This window comes from Anas acuta, chromosome 13 (genome assembly GCF_963932015.1).
Source record: "Anas acuta chromosome 13, bAnaAcu1.1, whole genome shotgun sequence".
Lineage (NCBI taxonomy): Eukaryota > Metazoa > Chordata > Aves > Anseriformes > Anatidae > Anas > Anas acuta.
Genome location: NC_088991.1, coordinates 21,256,824 through 21,272,638, shown reverse-complemented (window position 1 = coordinate 21,272,638; position 15,815 = coordinate 21,256,824). Strand labels below are relative to the sequence as shown.

Here is a 15,815-nt window from a genome sequence, read left to right as displayed (position 1 = left end):
CAGTTTTGCAATTCAATAGTTTAATTACTTCAGTGCATGATGGTGTTTTTCCTTGCTATTCAACCTTCCCCTTTTCATTGCAATTTTGTAAACAAACTTGCAAATACATATATTTCTTAGACCAGTACACAAACCAGACTTAGATTCACAAATTCTTATTTGAAGCTTTCTTAAGCCTTAACTTCTTAAGAGACGAATTGTGTTAAAAAAATATTATGCAGTTCAATCAAACAGCTGATGGCAAGATGCAGTGAGATCAGATTCCATCATGGAAGAACACGACATTAATCCATTACAGGAATTATTCTTCAGTTTAACCTATTCAGGAAGTGGACATTACAGAAAATCTACCCTTCAAAGAACTTTGTTTTCTGCACTATGCTGCCAAAATACTGCAGAAGAAGTCTCTAAATTTTTTTACTGTTTCACTCTTGGCAAAATTGAGGCCTTTGGGAATAAAAACAAAACAAAACAAAACAAAAACAACACTCCACCAGAACCCAATTCATTTTTCCCTCAGCTCAGGAAAACTTAAGACCATCCAGCCCTTTGTTTCAAGAAAGAAAAGTAAGCAAAAAGAAAGACTGAGACAGGCTAGAATAAGACATACTTGACAAAAGGCATTTCATCAAATACGAACACGAAGGGTCATAGAGGCGAGGAAGTAATAAACAATGGAATAAAACAATACTGAAGGTGTTACAGGTATACACACACATACACTCAGTAGAAAGATCCTCCCTTGTCAACTCAAAAGATTTAAAAATGAAGCACAAACCCAATCTAACCAGGCCAGCATAGATAACATGCATTATCTTGTAGGCTTCAGTATATCAAAATAACTTGGTTTCTTGAGCATAGAAGAACTATCAGTTCAGAAATTTCAGAGAATAAAGCCTGTAGGTAGACTTTTTCCTAAAACTGATTTTTTCCAAGTAATTGCAGCAGTAGAAAATACCACATGGCATTACACAGCTCTTTTTCTACTTGTCTCCAGGCCTTTTCAAGCCCCAACATTTTTGTATGACTATGGCAAATTTCAGGTTTGTGTGGGCTTCCAATAGACTGTTAGAGATTTGGTATCAGTGAAAGAGCACTTGCTGTCCCACTGACAACAGCGGATAAAGGCTGATGTCTACATTACAGCTGTTCAAAGAAGTTTGGAAAACAGTGTAGGACAGAATTCTGGGAAAAGTTTAATTAGGCAGACACCAGTTTGTCATTCATTGTCAATGGAGTCAAATGATTTTAGTCAATTTAGCTTTAAAATCCCATGAACAGAAAATGCAGGACAAAGTCCACTGTTCATGTGAGGTCAGATAAACAAGTACATACTGCAAGCAGAAGAGAAAATGAATGTCCTATGTCAGCGCAAGTTACCCCATACCTTTTTTGTTTTAAGGATTATTTTTTTTTAAAGACATTTTAAGGATAGCTGCTAGACTTCAGTAGACACGAATCAGTTCTACTCACAATTTTCAAGAACAAATGACCTATGTGCAAGTTACCCTAGAAGAGCTGCCACGCAATGTGCATGAGAAATCAGCATTACGCACGGTGGCAAGCACTTCCTACTGCAACACCTACAATCCATGGCAATGGATGCATGTTAGGATGTTAAAAAGTAATATTCCAGAGTTAAAATATAATTTTCCATAGGAAAAAATGTTCCCTGTACCTAGGAGCAAATCTAGGAGTAGGAAAGTAATCTAAGCAGGTGCAAACAATTGTAGCCACAAACTATTAAAAAAAAACTCAAATTAAAAAAAAATAAATCCAAACAATAGACAAGCCACCTCTTGAAACATCTCAGAAAGAGTAAAACTCAGGTTTGAAACATTACACACAACATTACTACACAGCTAATAAAAAACAGCCAGATTTTACAAACAGGATACAAACAGATTTCCTTTTGCAATAAGGATATCAGATTAAAACAGTTATGGAATACATTGTGGTATGTTTACAGAAAGGCTGCCCTTCCCTCCTCCCCATGTCTTCATTCCCATTATCTCTTGCTTTGAGCTTGTTTTCAGCTTTTCCACATGCACTCCTTGCTTGTAGAAAGAGAACTTTCTCTTGTCTATATAGAATATGACACCCAGTAAGCAGGATAGGAGAGAGAAGATCAAACTTCTTGCTGATCCATTTATCCTTGCTGTCTGTTTCACACCACTTATACATATTACATGAGTTCAAGAAGTTTCTATCTCAGAGGCCTCTTCTATGAAGTTAGCAACAGGACTGAGGAGCAAGAGTGGAAACAGTTTATACTCTCCATTCCCATCTTCTGAGAGGAGAGGAGGATCGCCCATTCCCAGAGCATCCGGAGGCTCTGCCTGGTTTTCTGGAGCTGCTAATGGCAAGACAGTTTCACCACCTGAAGGAGGTTGGAGAGCAGGTTTTTCCTCCAGCGGGGCCAAGAGGAGGTCTTTTGGATCCTCTGTCTTCCCTGTGGCTTCACTGGAAGGTAGTTCTTCAAATAATGAAAGCAGAGGATTGGCCCTGTACTGTATCAGCTGCATATCTGAGGGAAAACAAACATTTTAAACTCCAGGATCCTATGACACTTAAAGTGAAAGGCTTTAAAGGAACGCAAGGAACACTGGAAAAGGTGCTTCAAAACTTGGTTCACTAAAGAAAACCACACAGCTGAGCTCTGAAAGACCACATCTGCATTTGGAAATGACTAAGACCTACAGCTAAGATCAGTATCTAAAACACACTTCAGGCCCCTAAATATATTGCATGCACTGGCATCACTAAAGTAGAATGAGTAGCACTTCATTTGTGGGTGTTGTAGCCCATATACGAGATACTTCCACAATGACATTTGCAGTTCTGCTCCTTATTGTGGCACTCCGTCACATACAAGAAAAGAGGAGCGGTTAACACCAACATGGGGAACAGAACGGGGCCTGTAAGATTGAGGTACAGCTTCATTAAAGTCAGTGAAACATCCCAGTCTTCAAGAACTTTTTAAGCCCAGGCCAAAGAAGGAATTAAGCCGCATTACAAGCTAGAAAAATTCCATTTCAATACATAGTTTTGGAAGAGTTTGGAATTGTCACAGCTGTTCCTTCCTGCCCACCTTTGCTTCCTGCTGTTTCTCTCTCACTTGCTCCTAGATCTTCAGTGCTGTCTGCCAAGTTCGCAATCTGAAGCAAAATGGACAAAGAATAAAACAGAATGCTTAACAAAAATATCCAGTTCTTAATTGTCTGGTTAACATAATTAAAGGTGAAAGGAGGAGGGAATAGGAATGACACCGCTGAGTAATGTAAACTCCTGACCCCACAAACCCATTATTCCACAGAGGCCAGCGAACAGGAACTCTCAGAAAAGTGCAAGATGAAATACAGACAAACTTAACTTACCAGAGCCAAACAATCTCATGATTAGCAAATATTCAGTTTACCCACCCAGCCCAAAGCTTGCTTACGGCCTGCTTTGTTGGAATAACACTGTTACACATGATTTCAGCAATAAAATCAAGTTTTACAAGCACTGCTCGAACACAACAGGATTTTACCTCAGTTGTGATGTAAACTCCCATGACAGAGAAGTCCTAGTTCAAATAGTATTGCTGAGTTACAAAATAAATGACACTTGCAAGGCTTTTTTGTAACATAAGACATTCTATTGAATGGGGCCCAAAAAAGGAAACTTGTACTGAGCTTTAGCACGTCCTCTGAGGAAGTTTTATGCAGACATGTTTGGAATAAATACTGCATACCACATTACTTTTTTTTTTTCCTTTGTTTAATACTTTTTCTTCAGCCTTCCAGCAGATGAAGGCACACAATCTGAACTACAATCCCAGGTGTAGTTATTACTTGACTAAAAGACAAAACAAGAAACTCTTTTCACATAGACCAAAAACAGAGACTAGATTTTCCAACCTGTTCTTTCTAAACAGATGATACAGAATTAATAGACAGGAATAATTAAAAAAGTTCCTCAGTGCAGGCAGACAGCTCATTCAGCAAACACCAGTGTGTTTCCCTCTTCCTTATGCTCTCAGGTACATTTATAAAGCAAAGAACGTTATTCTAAGCAAAGCATCAATTGAAGTCAGCACACTGAGTGTGTTACTGCAGCTAGAAATATAAGAAGCTTATTTTGAGAACCTTATTACATTCCTGTACACCAACAGTAATAACAGAAAACTTGAAGTCATAAGGATTAAATAAAATGTCAGTTTCATCCTGTGCTATCAGTCTGGTCCCTACCCTTAAACTGCATCAGGAAAGTTTAGCTCTTAGAATCACTTTAGCCCTCCCCACCACAGAAGCAAATCTTACTCTTACATTTTCCATACCAGGGGGAGTTTCCATCAAGTTCATATCCAGAGCTGGCAGCTCAGGATTAAATGTCTGAAAACAGAAACAGACCATATGTAGGAGAGTTTATGACATAATAAGGTTATTAAAACTTCTGAGAGATCCTACTTCATCTGCCCAAGGAAGCACATGGATCAGTAATCAGGATGTGATGATAAACAGCAAGAAGAAGAGAAGTTGGTTGTTTTTAAGTTATATGAAATGAAAGTACTGTATAAACTGAAAAAGGCTCTCAGCATTACCTTATATTTTGTTAGACTCCTCGGATGACTATGTACAAATCTATCCATAACTATTTGCTTTTCAAGATTTTCTTCTCACTTGCCCATTACGACATGGAACAAATCCATAAATTCTTGTAACACAACCTAAACTGTACTTTTCAGAAACCAGAATAAATGAAAAGCCACTCACATCGCTGAAAGCTTCAGAGCCAAAGTTATACTGCTTCCCAGACAACATTGCTTGAAGCTCTTCAAGGCTGGCATCAATACAATTAAGAAAATCTTGAATTTCCTCTCTGAAAAAAAGAAAATTACCACAAGCAACAGTCAGCAATTAGGTTCTTCTTTTACACTGCAGGACAGGAAAAACCTCTTATAAGCTGCTAATTGGTTGGTTATTACAGCTGTTGGGCAAGATGACAGCCAGACAGGGTTGCTCACAATCCAGAACAGCTTATGGCCAAATTAACAAAACCACATTGCTGTATCAATTTCCATGGCCCAATTCTTTGCAGAACACATGCAAGGAAAGCCATCTGTACAGCAAGTATCGTAACAGCTATCATTTCAAAAAAGCAACCCTCCTCATGTAACTATTTCCTCTTTCATGTTAATATCTTTTGAATGTTCTCAGAATTCAGTCTATGGACTAGTATCTGTTTAGGATAAGGTCCAAAAGCTTTTACCTGTGAACAATAAATGATAAGCAAAGGACTACAGATAATCTGCATCTGAAGGAACACTAGGTATCTATTTTGAAACAGGAACACCAGATTGTTACCTAATTGGATGTGTTTGTAAGGACTGGGGTCAGGATACAAGGGACAATAAATGAAGTAGAAAGGAAGTGGCACACGTGGCCCAGTACTGAGTTTCTCACTGTGCTGCAAGCTTACTCCTGTATTGGAATACTTAGCTACAAATAATGTACAATTTCAAGGCAGTCCTAAGAAACAAGGAAGTGCATGGTTCCCTACTGAAATCTTTAGTCTGATCTGCTGTTGGGCAGCACACTTGGCAACAACAGTAGTTGGCGACACAAGGGCTGACAGGACAGACCAACCACACTAATACTCCAAAAGAAATACCAGAAGACAAGGCAAACTTGTGACAGCTGACAGAACAGATTCCAGATGAACTTGCCCTGCTTTTAGTCTATGCTAACGCTTGTCTTTTTCAAGGCCTATTAGAAAAGGGGGAGAAAACTCAGTTCATTGGAGATGTTTGAAAAGCAATTTCACTATGTTCTGCTAGATACATCCTCTAAAACTATGACACAGAACTGTTTAATGATGACATTCCGCAAGACAACTGCATAAGTGTCCAGAAATAAGTGAATATAGTGATCTGCGTACCTGTCCAGTAAAGGATCACTTTGGTTTCCAGAGTTATTCTCATTCAAGATGGAGTCAATCACTGATGCAGGGTCTTCTGGAGCATTAGCTTGTGCAGCATGGAGTTCCACAGCAACATTTCCTATTTCACCGGATTTGCTGACATCATTTATATGAACTGGAGGGATAGGTTCTACGCAATTTAACTCATTTGGCTGTGATACTTGACAAATAGGTAAGCCAGGATCCAGAGCTGTCTGTGTCTCTCTAAAATGCAACCCACAGAGAAACAAGACACAGGAGAATATCAACTGTGTTAGTGCTCACTGGAAGCTTAGTATTTTACATCTTAATACCTAGTGAGGTCAAGCCTATTAAGAGCTCAAATAACCAACTGGTCTTGTAAAAGAAAGTGCCTTCCTAAAGGCAGATGAAGCATCAGTTGTTACAATTTATATGGACAGCATGTATCAGAGCAGAACACCCCATTTTCATACAATCATAGAATGGTTTGGGTAGGAAAGGACCTTTAAAGATCATCCAGTCCAAACACTCTGCCATAGGCAGGGACATCTTTCACTAGATCAAGTTGCTCGAAAGTCCTGTCCAACCTGACATGGAACACTTTCAATCATGGGGCATCCATGATCTTTTCTGGACAGGCTGTTAGAGCACCTCCCTACCCTAATCACAAAATAAATTCTTCTTAATATCCAAGCTAAATCTACCCTCTGTCAGTTTAAAACCATTGCCTTTTGCCCTGCCACTGGAGACACTGATAAAAATCTCTCTCCATCTCTTATAACCCCCCTTTTTATACTGACAGTCACAGTCACGCATTTTCAGTTTCTATAAAGAAAAGCCCCCCTTTAAGCCTTTTATTTGCATTTATTTCATACCTGCTATACAGAATACACCAGAATAAAATGTGATTTTTTTTAAAAAAGGTTCGATTCTTATAGGTTTTTGGGTTTTGTTTTTTTTTAGTTTGCTAACAAAACCTCATGTTTTTTTCTTCCAGCATGGTGATCAAACACCGGCTCTGTAACTCTTCAGATTGATAATGAGTTCATATAGAGAACATATGTGAAGTCAAGCTGTTCTTTTCCATAACTAAATTCTGACAGACCAAAGAGGGCATAAGAATACATGGACATTTAGTGGGAGGGAAACTCACAACATTGCATCTCTGGAACTAAAAGATTTCAAATTGGTCTACTTTTTAGTCTAGAGAGCCTACAAACAGACCTATAATGTACAAATAGAGCAGAAACTCAGAGGTGGGTTCCCAAAACGTATTGGGTAACTTACATTAACATAACTACTAGGATTTATGCTTCAGTTGTGAACTTTCACATCCCTATACGTACCTGGCTCTGCCACTTGTGTGTGCCACAGCAAGGAGACCATTGGTGGCATTTTCCAGGGTATCAGTGATATCTCGAATGATGAGACCTGTACCATTTCCATCCTCATCATCTGAATTATGTTCAGAAAAAGCCATCTGCAATATACAGCAAATAGAATGAATAAACCAAAAAAGTCTGTTATTTTTAATGTTTAATCTCCTTTCTTCTTGAAGCTTCTATCTCCCGTTCAGATTTCATCTATGCCAAGTTGTATGGATTGGTGGGATTTTGCAGACAGAGCAATGTTTTAAATCAGCCCATTTCAAAATAGAGTGCATTTGATTATAAGATCAGAATATTAACAGTTGTAAGGAAGACTTCAAGATCACTGTACAGCATCCTGTCCAACCCAGTGTCTCCTTCCCTAGAAAGACTTACTGCTTGGCCACTCTCCACAGGTATGCGAACATACTGACGGCTGTATTTGGAAGGTGAAGCACCTGCAGCATCCGTTAGAGACCTGAGACAAAGTATGACTTTAGTGTATACTTCTGTAGTAAACAGATGTAGCAATGCCAAATATGTGCAGTAACAGTAAGAACTACTCTTTGATTTCTAAAAGTGGCTTTTTTGAAATTGTTTATTTAAACGTACTGCAGACAGACTACACTCCAAGCACACTTTTTGTTTTGCAATACGTCAGTAACACTGGTGCTTTTTTTTTTTTTTTTTTAAAGAGCTACTATTTCTGGCAACCGTTTCCTTCAAACCTCAAAATGCATAGTATATTCTCTTCCCATCCTATGTAAAAATATTCATCATGCACCTTGAGAAAAGTATCTTGCTTCTAGAAGTTGATTCATCCCCATAATGCACATCTGACACTAGTTTGTGACCTATCCAGTAATTACCTTTTCCTTTTGACCCCAACAATATAATTTCCTCGCATCAAACTTAGTATAAATTGAAGAATCTAAAAAGAAAAAACAGAGAGCCAAAACCAAGTGATTAGCTTAGCAATCAGAATATTAAATTATTAACTCAGAATTTATTTTTGTGATTGAAATTAACAGGTAAATTAAATATCCATTCGTACCTTTATGTTAAAAGAAAAAAAGTTACAAAAGGCATTGAAAAATTATTTCACTTGCACAGATTTTTACAAAAATATAATATAACACCGCAAGTCACTATGGAAAACTCCAGACCAGAAAAAGCTAAGGGATAAACCAGAGAAAATTTGATCCAGTGCAGCAACTCCTTTTGTTTCCAGGTTCCAAGTTGACTTCTTGAATGTTCTAAGTCTGCCTTGGTTCGTTCTTTCACAGACTCCATTCTGTGTGCCTGCAATATCTTGCTCATTACCATGACTCCTGCCCCACATTTACCCCAGGTCAACTTGATTTAATTATTTCTCTCCAAATAAGATTCACTGAGATTTCAACGCATTAAAATTGTTTTTACTAAGATTTTCCTTAGTAAAAGGAAAAATCCATTGCTTGGGATTCTTTGCTGTGCTACTTCTTGGACACTCAGGAACTGTGAACATTTTCTTTGTGCTGTATTAATATAGCCTGTTCAGCTCTGTGTCATTTATCATTCTACATAAGCAAAGAATGCCATCAAGTATCACAGAGGCAGGAATAAGGATGGTAGCACTGAAGATGCTGCAATGGTACCTTAGACAGCAGCTTCTGTTGTTGACTGTGCTTCTGCCTTAGAACTGCCACTTCTTTCCACAGGGCCTTATTTTCTCTGCAATGCAGAATAAATCAGAAGACAGAGGATGAACAGAGTTTACTTTATATGATTTAGTTTCACAGCTTTCAAACTTTCACAGTACCTTGCAGGACCAATGGCAACATTCCTTCTGTGGATAACTAACAATTAGTTAGTCAGATCCACTAATATAAGCCCTGGGTTAAACTAACTCCATTCTCCACCAAGCAGGACCAAATGCTCACTAATTAGCACATTCTCATTCTCTGCTGCTCCATCAATAATCTTGATCTGAGGTATTCCTTCCTTCAAAGCCTCTAAAGCTTAGAATTAAGACTTGGTGTTTGGAAACAGGCTACTTGTAACACAGACCACCTCAGAAGTTTCAAAATATTAAAAAACAAACAAAACAATATGAACAGAGGGAGTAAATTCATCTTCTGAGCTTTGGTTGATACCCACTTGCATGCCAGTGATCTGAGTGAACTCCCAGTGCCCATGCAAAAAGCATATGAAGGAACAGAGATGAGGACACACAAAGTCCACTTCTGATCAGAAAGAAAATCAAATATTAATTCTCCCTTGTTGCATCTAGCCCTGTTTTGTGTTTAGAACAGGAAATTATTTGATACCCCTAAAAAAATACTATAGATGATGGCAACTAAATTGACATCTCAAGATAGACAAGAAACTCCCAGTTTGAATTTCTGGTCTGTTACTGAATTATGAAAACAAACTATTTAAAATGCTGTGTGGCACAGAATGCAGATTCATAAAAAAAGAATATACCATCACCTGTTTCAATTGAAACACATTTAAGTCAAGCTCCATTAGCTATAAACCCCATTCAATGCCTAAGTGCTTCTGAAACAGAGCGTACCTCTTCATGTTAGCCAGTCTGACATCCATGTTGTTCTGCTGCTCTCTCATTTCCTGGACTTCAGAGAGTACTTTGTGTAAATCCTCTGCACAGACCTTGAGATCCTCAGTTCTTACTGCAGATACCTAAAATAGGATCAAGTTACACATTCTTTACCAAGAACAGTGCCTTTCATACTTTTTTTCTGAATGAACAGTGTAGTTAGTCTGTAGAAGAGGTATAAACTCCATTAAAATATTAGGTAAGATCATATAAAACTTGTGTATCATAAAACACGACAATTGTTATACATGACAGCCTTTAGGACAGTCTCAACCATGTGAAAAAAACAAGATGTCAATGAAATCAAGAGAATGGCACCATTGTAATTCACGCTAAAATCCCTACCAGTGGTTGAAAACTGCCTTTCATAAGGGGTTCTCTCTGACATGTCTGAAGAAAGCTTGCCCTCTAGTGTCAAAGTGTAAGCCACCAGCCAAAAGCAGAACAAATAATAGAGGAGTAAAAGAGGGTATGGTCACATTCATTTTTAACTGTGGATAAATCTGCCAGCACAGGAGTAACAAATTTCCATTAAGTTATTGGGGAAAAAACGGGAATCTACTTACATGACACCTACCTGATTGGAAAATTTGTCCTACACCAGCTGAACCACAGATCCCTATACCGTTGTTTCCTGTATTACAATTCCACGCAGTAACTTTACAAGATTACAGAGGCTTGTCTCCAGAAAGTCAGGGTCCAAACTGCTTTTCTACCCACAGCAAAATCTATAAACGCTTCCTCTTCAAATGATGGTGGAAGAGTAATCAGAAAGCAAAAAGCACGTTTTTGCCTCTTCACACTTCCACAGTCATAATTCTCTGATTTCCTTCAGTAACTCTGTGGTGGTGGCATTGATGGTTTATATACAATTCAGGGTTTTGAAAATGATAGGTCTCATCACAAATATGAATAGTATGTACAGGTTTTGTAGACATAATTTTGCAAAACATTCAGCCAAATACTGACCATAATCAAATAAAATGAAGTTGTACCAGACAGCCATCAGATGCCCCTTCCAACCTACAGCATGCTATGATCTTACTTATTATTCTCTTAAAGTCCAAGAGAGAGGTGGAAGCATCTGAGATTAGCTTAATGAAGTGTCAGATAGCTTCCATGCAGGTTGTTGGCTTACAGATCCCCCCCCTTTCCCAGTTCATTAAGTGGTCAGAAATTGACAAACTGTGTTATAAAATAATATTCCATCACTTCATGGTGGAACAACACAATTATAACATTCAACAATCACTGCACAGATATAACTGTTTTCTCTGGTCCAGTGTTACAAAGGATGGAATGAATGGCCCAACAGTTCTCTGACTACATTTTCGGACCCTTCGCTGTTTGTTGTAGATAATACCTTATGCTAAGGCACACAATGCTTATCCCAAATGAATTCAAGACTGATTCCTCTTAGCATACCACCTGTCCATGGCAAAGACATGCAAAAGATGCAGACAGAAGGTAGGAATTTCAAATACCATAGGCCTGCCTCTAGATAGAAGAGCCAACAAACTAAAGCATTCTGCCGAGTACAAGGAACTACTTTTTTCAGAGTCCGTAACTAGATAATAAGGGTGTCAAGACTGACGCGCATCAGCAGAAAACGTAGAGCTAACAGTAAAATAGAGTAAGTCAAGGAAGCCCTGCATTCAAACTTGAACTCCTGTTGGAGGCCTGAAAGCCAGTTTATAGCACAAACTGAAATATTACTTAATTCCAGGCTGTAAAGAGCAAGAAAAGCTAACAGACATTGCAAAAATCACATTTCCTGTGCAACAAAGAGTATGTTTCACCAGCATGTTCAACCATTTTGTGTGAATGTCTTTGGCACTAACTAGAGCTTTTGTCTCCCCGTCTAGAATACTCCACCCAGTGCAACGCTCATGGGATACATGGTGCCATACATAACGTCAGCAGCTGACTGTCTCAACATACCAGAAAGCAGGGTGTGCAAGCTAAGACAAGTTAGCAGTTACAGCATCTGGGAAAAGCACAGGCCTGTGTCAGAGAAGCAACCGTGCAACTGTATCTGACCATTTGTGATTCTGCACAGAGACAGCGCAGTGAAGAATCAATCAAAACACAATTATGGCTCCCCAGCTAATCCTCAAGCCTACCCTGTTCTTTCATTAACTTGGGCAATGTAGCTACCATATTACGACATTCCAACGAAAAGACTGAAGTTCAAATGTCAACATGATGTACCACGATAGTGTCTTTCTCTGGCAGCCAGGATGTTATGGGCTGAAATGCGCAAGTACAAGATAAATATCTGTGCAGAAACAGGTCAGACAAGGCCCGAATGTACAAAAGAAAATATTAAGTGCTAAAACCAGATGTAGCTTATTGGTGATATGATTGAGGAACAATATAAATCATACAAGCTTGTCCAAATGAACCGATTACTGCTGCCCTTGCTGTAGCCCTTGCTAATTTTCAATGACCACCAAGTGACAATATATCTTCTTTTACTTCTTTCATTCTGTGACTCTTTTTACAAAGAGTTGACAACACATAAGCTTGGTTCACGTGGAATTTGTTGGCTGTAATGTGTTTGACACCCCCATACTTCCTCTAGATAAGCTTCTTTTCATAAGGAAAAAGGCAAAGTAAATACATGCATAGACCATACCTTGCGCTTGATGTTTTCCAATAAATGTGCCTTCCCTTGCTTGAAGAATGCATGCTGGAATTCAATGACTGAGCTTTTCTCTGCTGTAATCATACCATTCTCCAGAGCAATCACCTTCCTGAAACCATCTGTGGAGAGGGATTAAAAAAAAGAAAAGTCATTTCTTTCAGTGTAAAGCTTACTGCTATAGAACATAGCTAAAGAAAACCCCAGAACTACTGAAATACCTACAGCTATACAGTTAATAGGTGCTGGAACTTTTGGTGTTCAGTCATTTCACTGCTCCAATTGTCACAGACAGGGGACGCATCTACAATGCCACCCAACAATCTTGCAGGCTGTACAAGCAGCATGCATGGCAGAGCCTTTCCAGTATCCAATGGCAAGACAATAATGTTCAAATAATCACAGAAGACAGTCAAAAGTGAGATTTATTAGGACATTACAACTAAAATATTATCGTTGCACCTCTCCTTTCATGTTAACAATCTCAGGCAACTACATATCAAAACAAATGCTGTCATCTACCACCAGGGTCTACAGAACAATGCAAGGGGAAATTAGCCCTCGACCTATGGAAACACACGCACATGCAGTACCTTTTTCATTAAAGACTACCTGCTTGAAATACAACATTGCCAGCCCAATTTCCACAATGGCTTGAAATACCAAAGGGTAGATGCAAATTAGTTGACAGACCAATGCATCTCTCTCCTCGTGCAAGTTTTTAACACGGCTAACGTATTCCAGCCTCACTGCACCTCAACAGCACGCTCATTAGAAAACTTCAATCAAAGCTGAGGATAAGTGCAGCAGGAAAATGATGTGGCCATCAGTCCAATAAGGATGTGAAGAGTAAGCATTCAGGACAGCATTGTAAGCGTTCAGCCTTACCATAAGGTAACGACAACTGTTTGTTTGCACTCTCCTTTGCCACACAAGTATGGAATCTCAACTCTTAACTCAAACAGCAGCACAAGGATACTATACGACCACTTTCTCTGTCATGTCTAACACAGAATCTGAATAGACATTGGCTAAGAGAGACCAAGGAAATCTGGGCAAGAACAGAGTTCCTCCAGATCTTCTCAACAACTCCCTGTAAGCCACTGTTACTATTATCAATCCACTGCCGTTAATTAGCTTTCTTTGCCAATGCTACATGATGAATTCTATCATTCTGTTTCATTGGAGCCAAACGTGCTTCTAACATTATGAAATAGGAAGATTTTTTTTAAAAAAGAAGTATTTGTACTGAACAGAGTAAAGGCATGCAGACTATTTACAGCTTGTAGTTTGGTGTCACCACTTAGCTCCCAAATAGTTACAATTCACGGGAGAAACACAGGCAGATGCGGAACATCTTTCAGATCCTCCCCTTTCCCGAAAAGGATTTACTTAATGGCTTAACCCTCTTCCTCCAAATGGAAATTCTAAACGAGGCAGCTTTTTTCTGTACAGCTTATACCTTCACATGGCCCATAAACTATCAGCTCCAAAGCAACCACTTCTGCTGTGCCGCAGCCCTGCACAGTGTTGGATTGCCACCTCACTCCAGCTTCTTTGCCTGTACAAGTTATAGGGTATCCATTATGTAACATGCCTATGACTCTCACAAGTAGAGCACAGAGAACATAACTGAGGGATTTAGTCCAGCTTGATCCATCAGGGTGACAATCTTTTTTCAGTACAGCAACGCAGGCAGCATGCATACACACATTACACAAACAGACGATGCTTACACATGTTCAGCTGTCGTATGAAACTGGAGATGTTGTTGTGTTTGAAGTACTTCGGGAGCAGCTCCTTGGCAAACCTCTGCTCATCCAGTATACAGAAGTTCTCGCCATTCTAGGAAGTAAGCAGAAGTAACAGTGAGAGAACAAGCACAGCATTTTTAAGGTTTTGCTTTTATGCCAAGACCATAATCTGATGGAAACGGTTCCTATGACATGGAAGGGCAAAACACTTGGCGAAAGGGAACTGTCTGTGTGATCATTTATGAGCACTGGGGACTGTACTAACAAGTTTGAATCCTGAACAACAGGAATTGTTACGTGGAACACTCCTCTTGCATAGCGGGTAGTTTTTTGAACCCTGAAGACTTTACCCGAAGCCAAAGAAAAGTAGCTCTAAAAAAAAAAAAAAAAAAAGCAAGAAACGGCAACCATGGCTCTGCTTCTGTCTCAGTTCAGAGGAAACTGAGATATTGCTCAAGCACCAGGGCATTCGTGCCACTAGAGGGCTTTTATCTCCGCCGGCCGGAGCCGGGCCAGCTCCTGACACGGTTCTCGCATTGTACGCGCTGTGTCACGGCTAAAAATAGCCCGGTAACGCTGCGGAGCCGCTACGGGCCCGGCCCGGCCCGGCGGGGAGGCTCCGGCCCGGCCCCAGCCCCGCTGCGCTCCCGGCTCCCGGCGCCCCGGGCCCGGGCCGGTGCCGGCGCTGCTCGGGAAGCACGGGGACGAGGCAGAGCGGCGGGATCCCACGCCGGGAAGCGGCACGGAACGGCCCCGGGGCAGGCGCCCGGCGAGGCCGGTCCTGCGGGACGGGGAGGGCCGGCCCCGGGCTCCGCTCCGCTCCTCAGCGCACAGCGGGAACCGGCCCCCGGGGCGCCGCGCTCCGCTGGCCCGGCCCGGCCCGGGGAGCCCCTGGGGCCCCTCGCGGCCCCTCGCGGCCCCCGCCCGTGCTCACCCTGCTCCAGCAGATGACGTCGTCGCTCTGCGGGTCCTCCACCAGCGCCCAGAGCTTGGCCAGGAAGCCGGGCACCGCGGCGGCGCCGGGGCCGCCGGGCAGCGCCGACCCCTCCCGCATGCTGGGGGCTGCGGCCGGGCCGGGCCGGGCGCTGCTGCTGCTGCTGCGGGCGGACCGGGCCGCGCCGGGCCGGGCGGAGCCCCCGGCGGCCGCCGTGACGCGCACCGCGAGGGGCGGGGCCGCGGGGCGCGCACCAATGGGCGGCCTCGCTGCGCCCCGAGGCCCCGCCCCGCCCCGCGCCGCGAGCGTGCCGCTTGTTGTGCTCCCGGGGGAGCGCCGCGCGCGGGGCCGGCGGCGTCACCGGGCGCCCTTAAAGGGGCCGCGTCCCGCGGGCTGGTGCCGCCCCGGGGGGCCGGGCGGGGCCGGGCGGGGCGGCCCCGGAGGCGGCTCGTGTGCCCCCGGCCCCAGCCCCGCGGCGAGGCGTCGCCCCGCTTTACGGCCCAGACTTTGTCCCCGGCGGCGCTCGGTGCGTGCCGGGCAGCTCGCGGTGCTGGGGAATGGCTCCCAGCTGACGGCGCCGCGCCGGGACCCG

At 41.9% G+C, this 15,815-nt stretch overlaps 1 protein-coding gene across 2 annotated transcripts; it reads right to left on the bottom strand.

Annotated features, from left to right (window-relative positions):
- LOC137863869 (heat shock factor protein 3) lies at window positions 1-15,445 on the bottom strand. 2 transcript variants are annotated; one of them, XM_068697411.1, is made up of 13 exons: window positions 15,224-15,445; window positions 14,272-14,380; window positions 12,530-12,657; window positions 9,850-9,974; window positions 8,930-9,005; window positions 8,162-8,223; window positions 7,689-7,770; window positions 7,272-7,405; window positions 5,923-6,168; window positions 4,758-4,863; window positions 4,311-4,376; window positions 3,092-3,158; window positions 1-2,527 (listed from the first exon to the last, which is right to left on the bottom strand). In XM_068697411.1, exons 1-13 carry the CDS (start codon window positions 15,341-15,343, stop codon window positions 2,196-2,198), a joined length of 1,653 nt encoding a protein of 550 aa, XP_068553512.1. In that variant the 5' UTR covers window positions 15,344-15,445; the 3' UTR covers window positions 1-2,195. The 2 variants fall into 2 exon arrangements, with proteins under 2 accessions (XP_068553512.1, XP_068553513.1); XM_068697412.1 differs by lacking the exons at window positions 14,272-14,380; window positions 15,224-15,445 and adding an exon at window positions 12,761-13,243.
- Window positions 15,446-15,815: the final 370 nt, after the last annotated feature.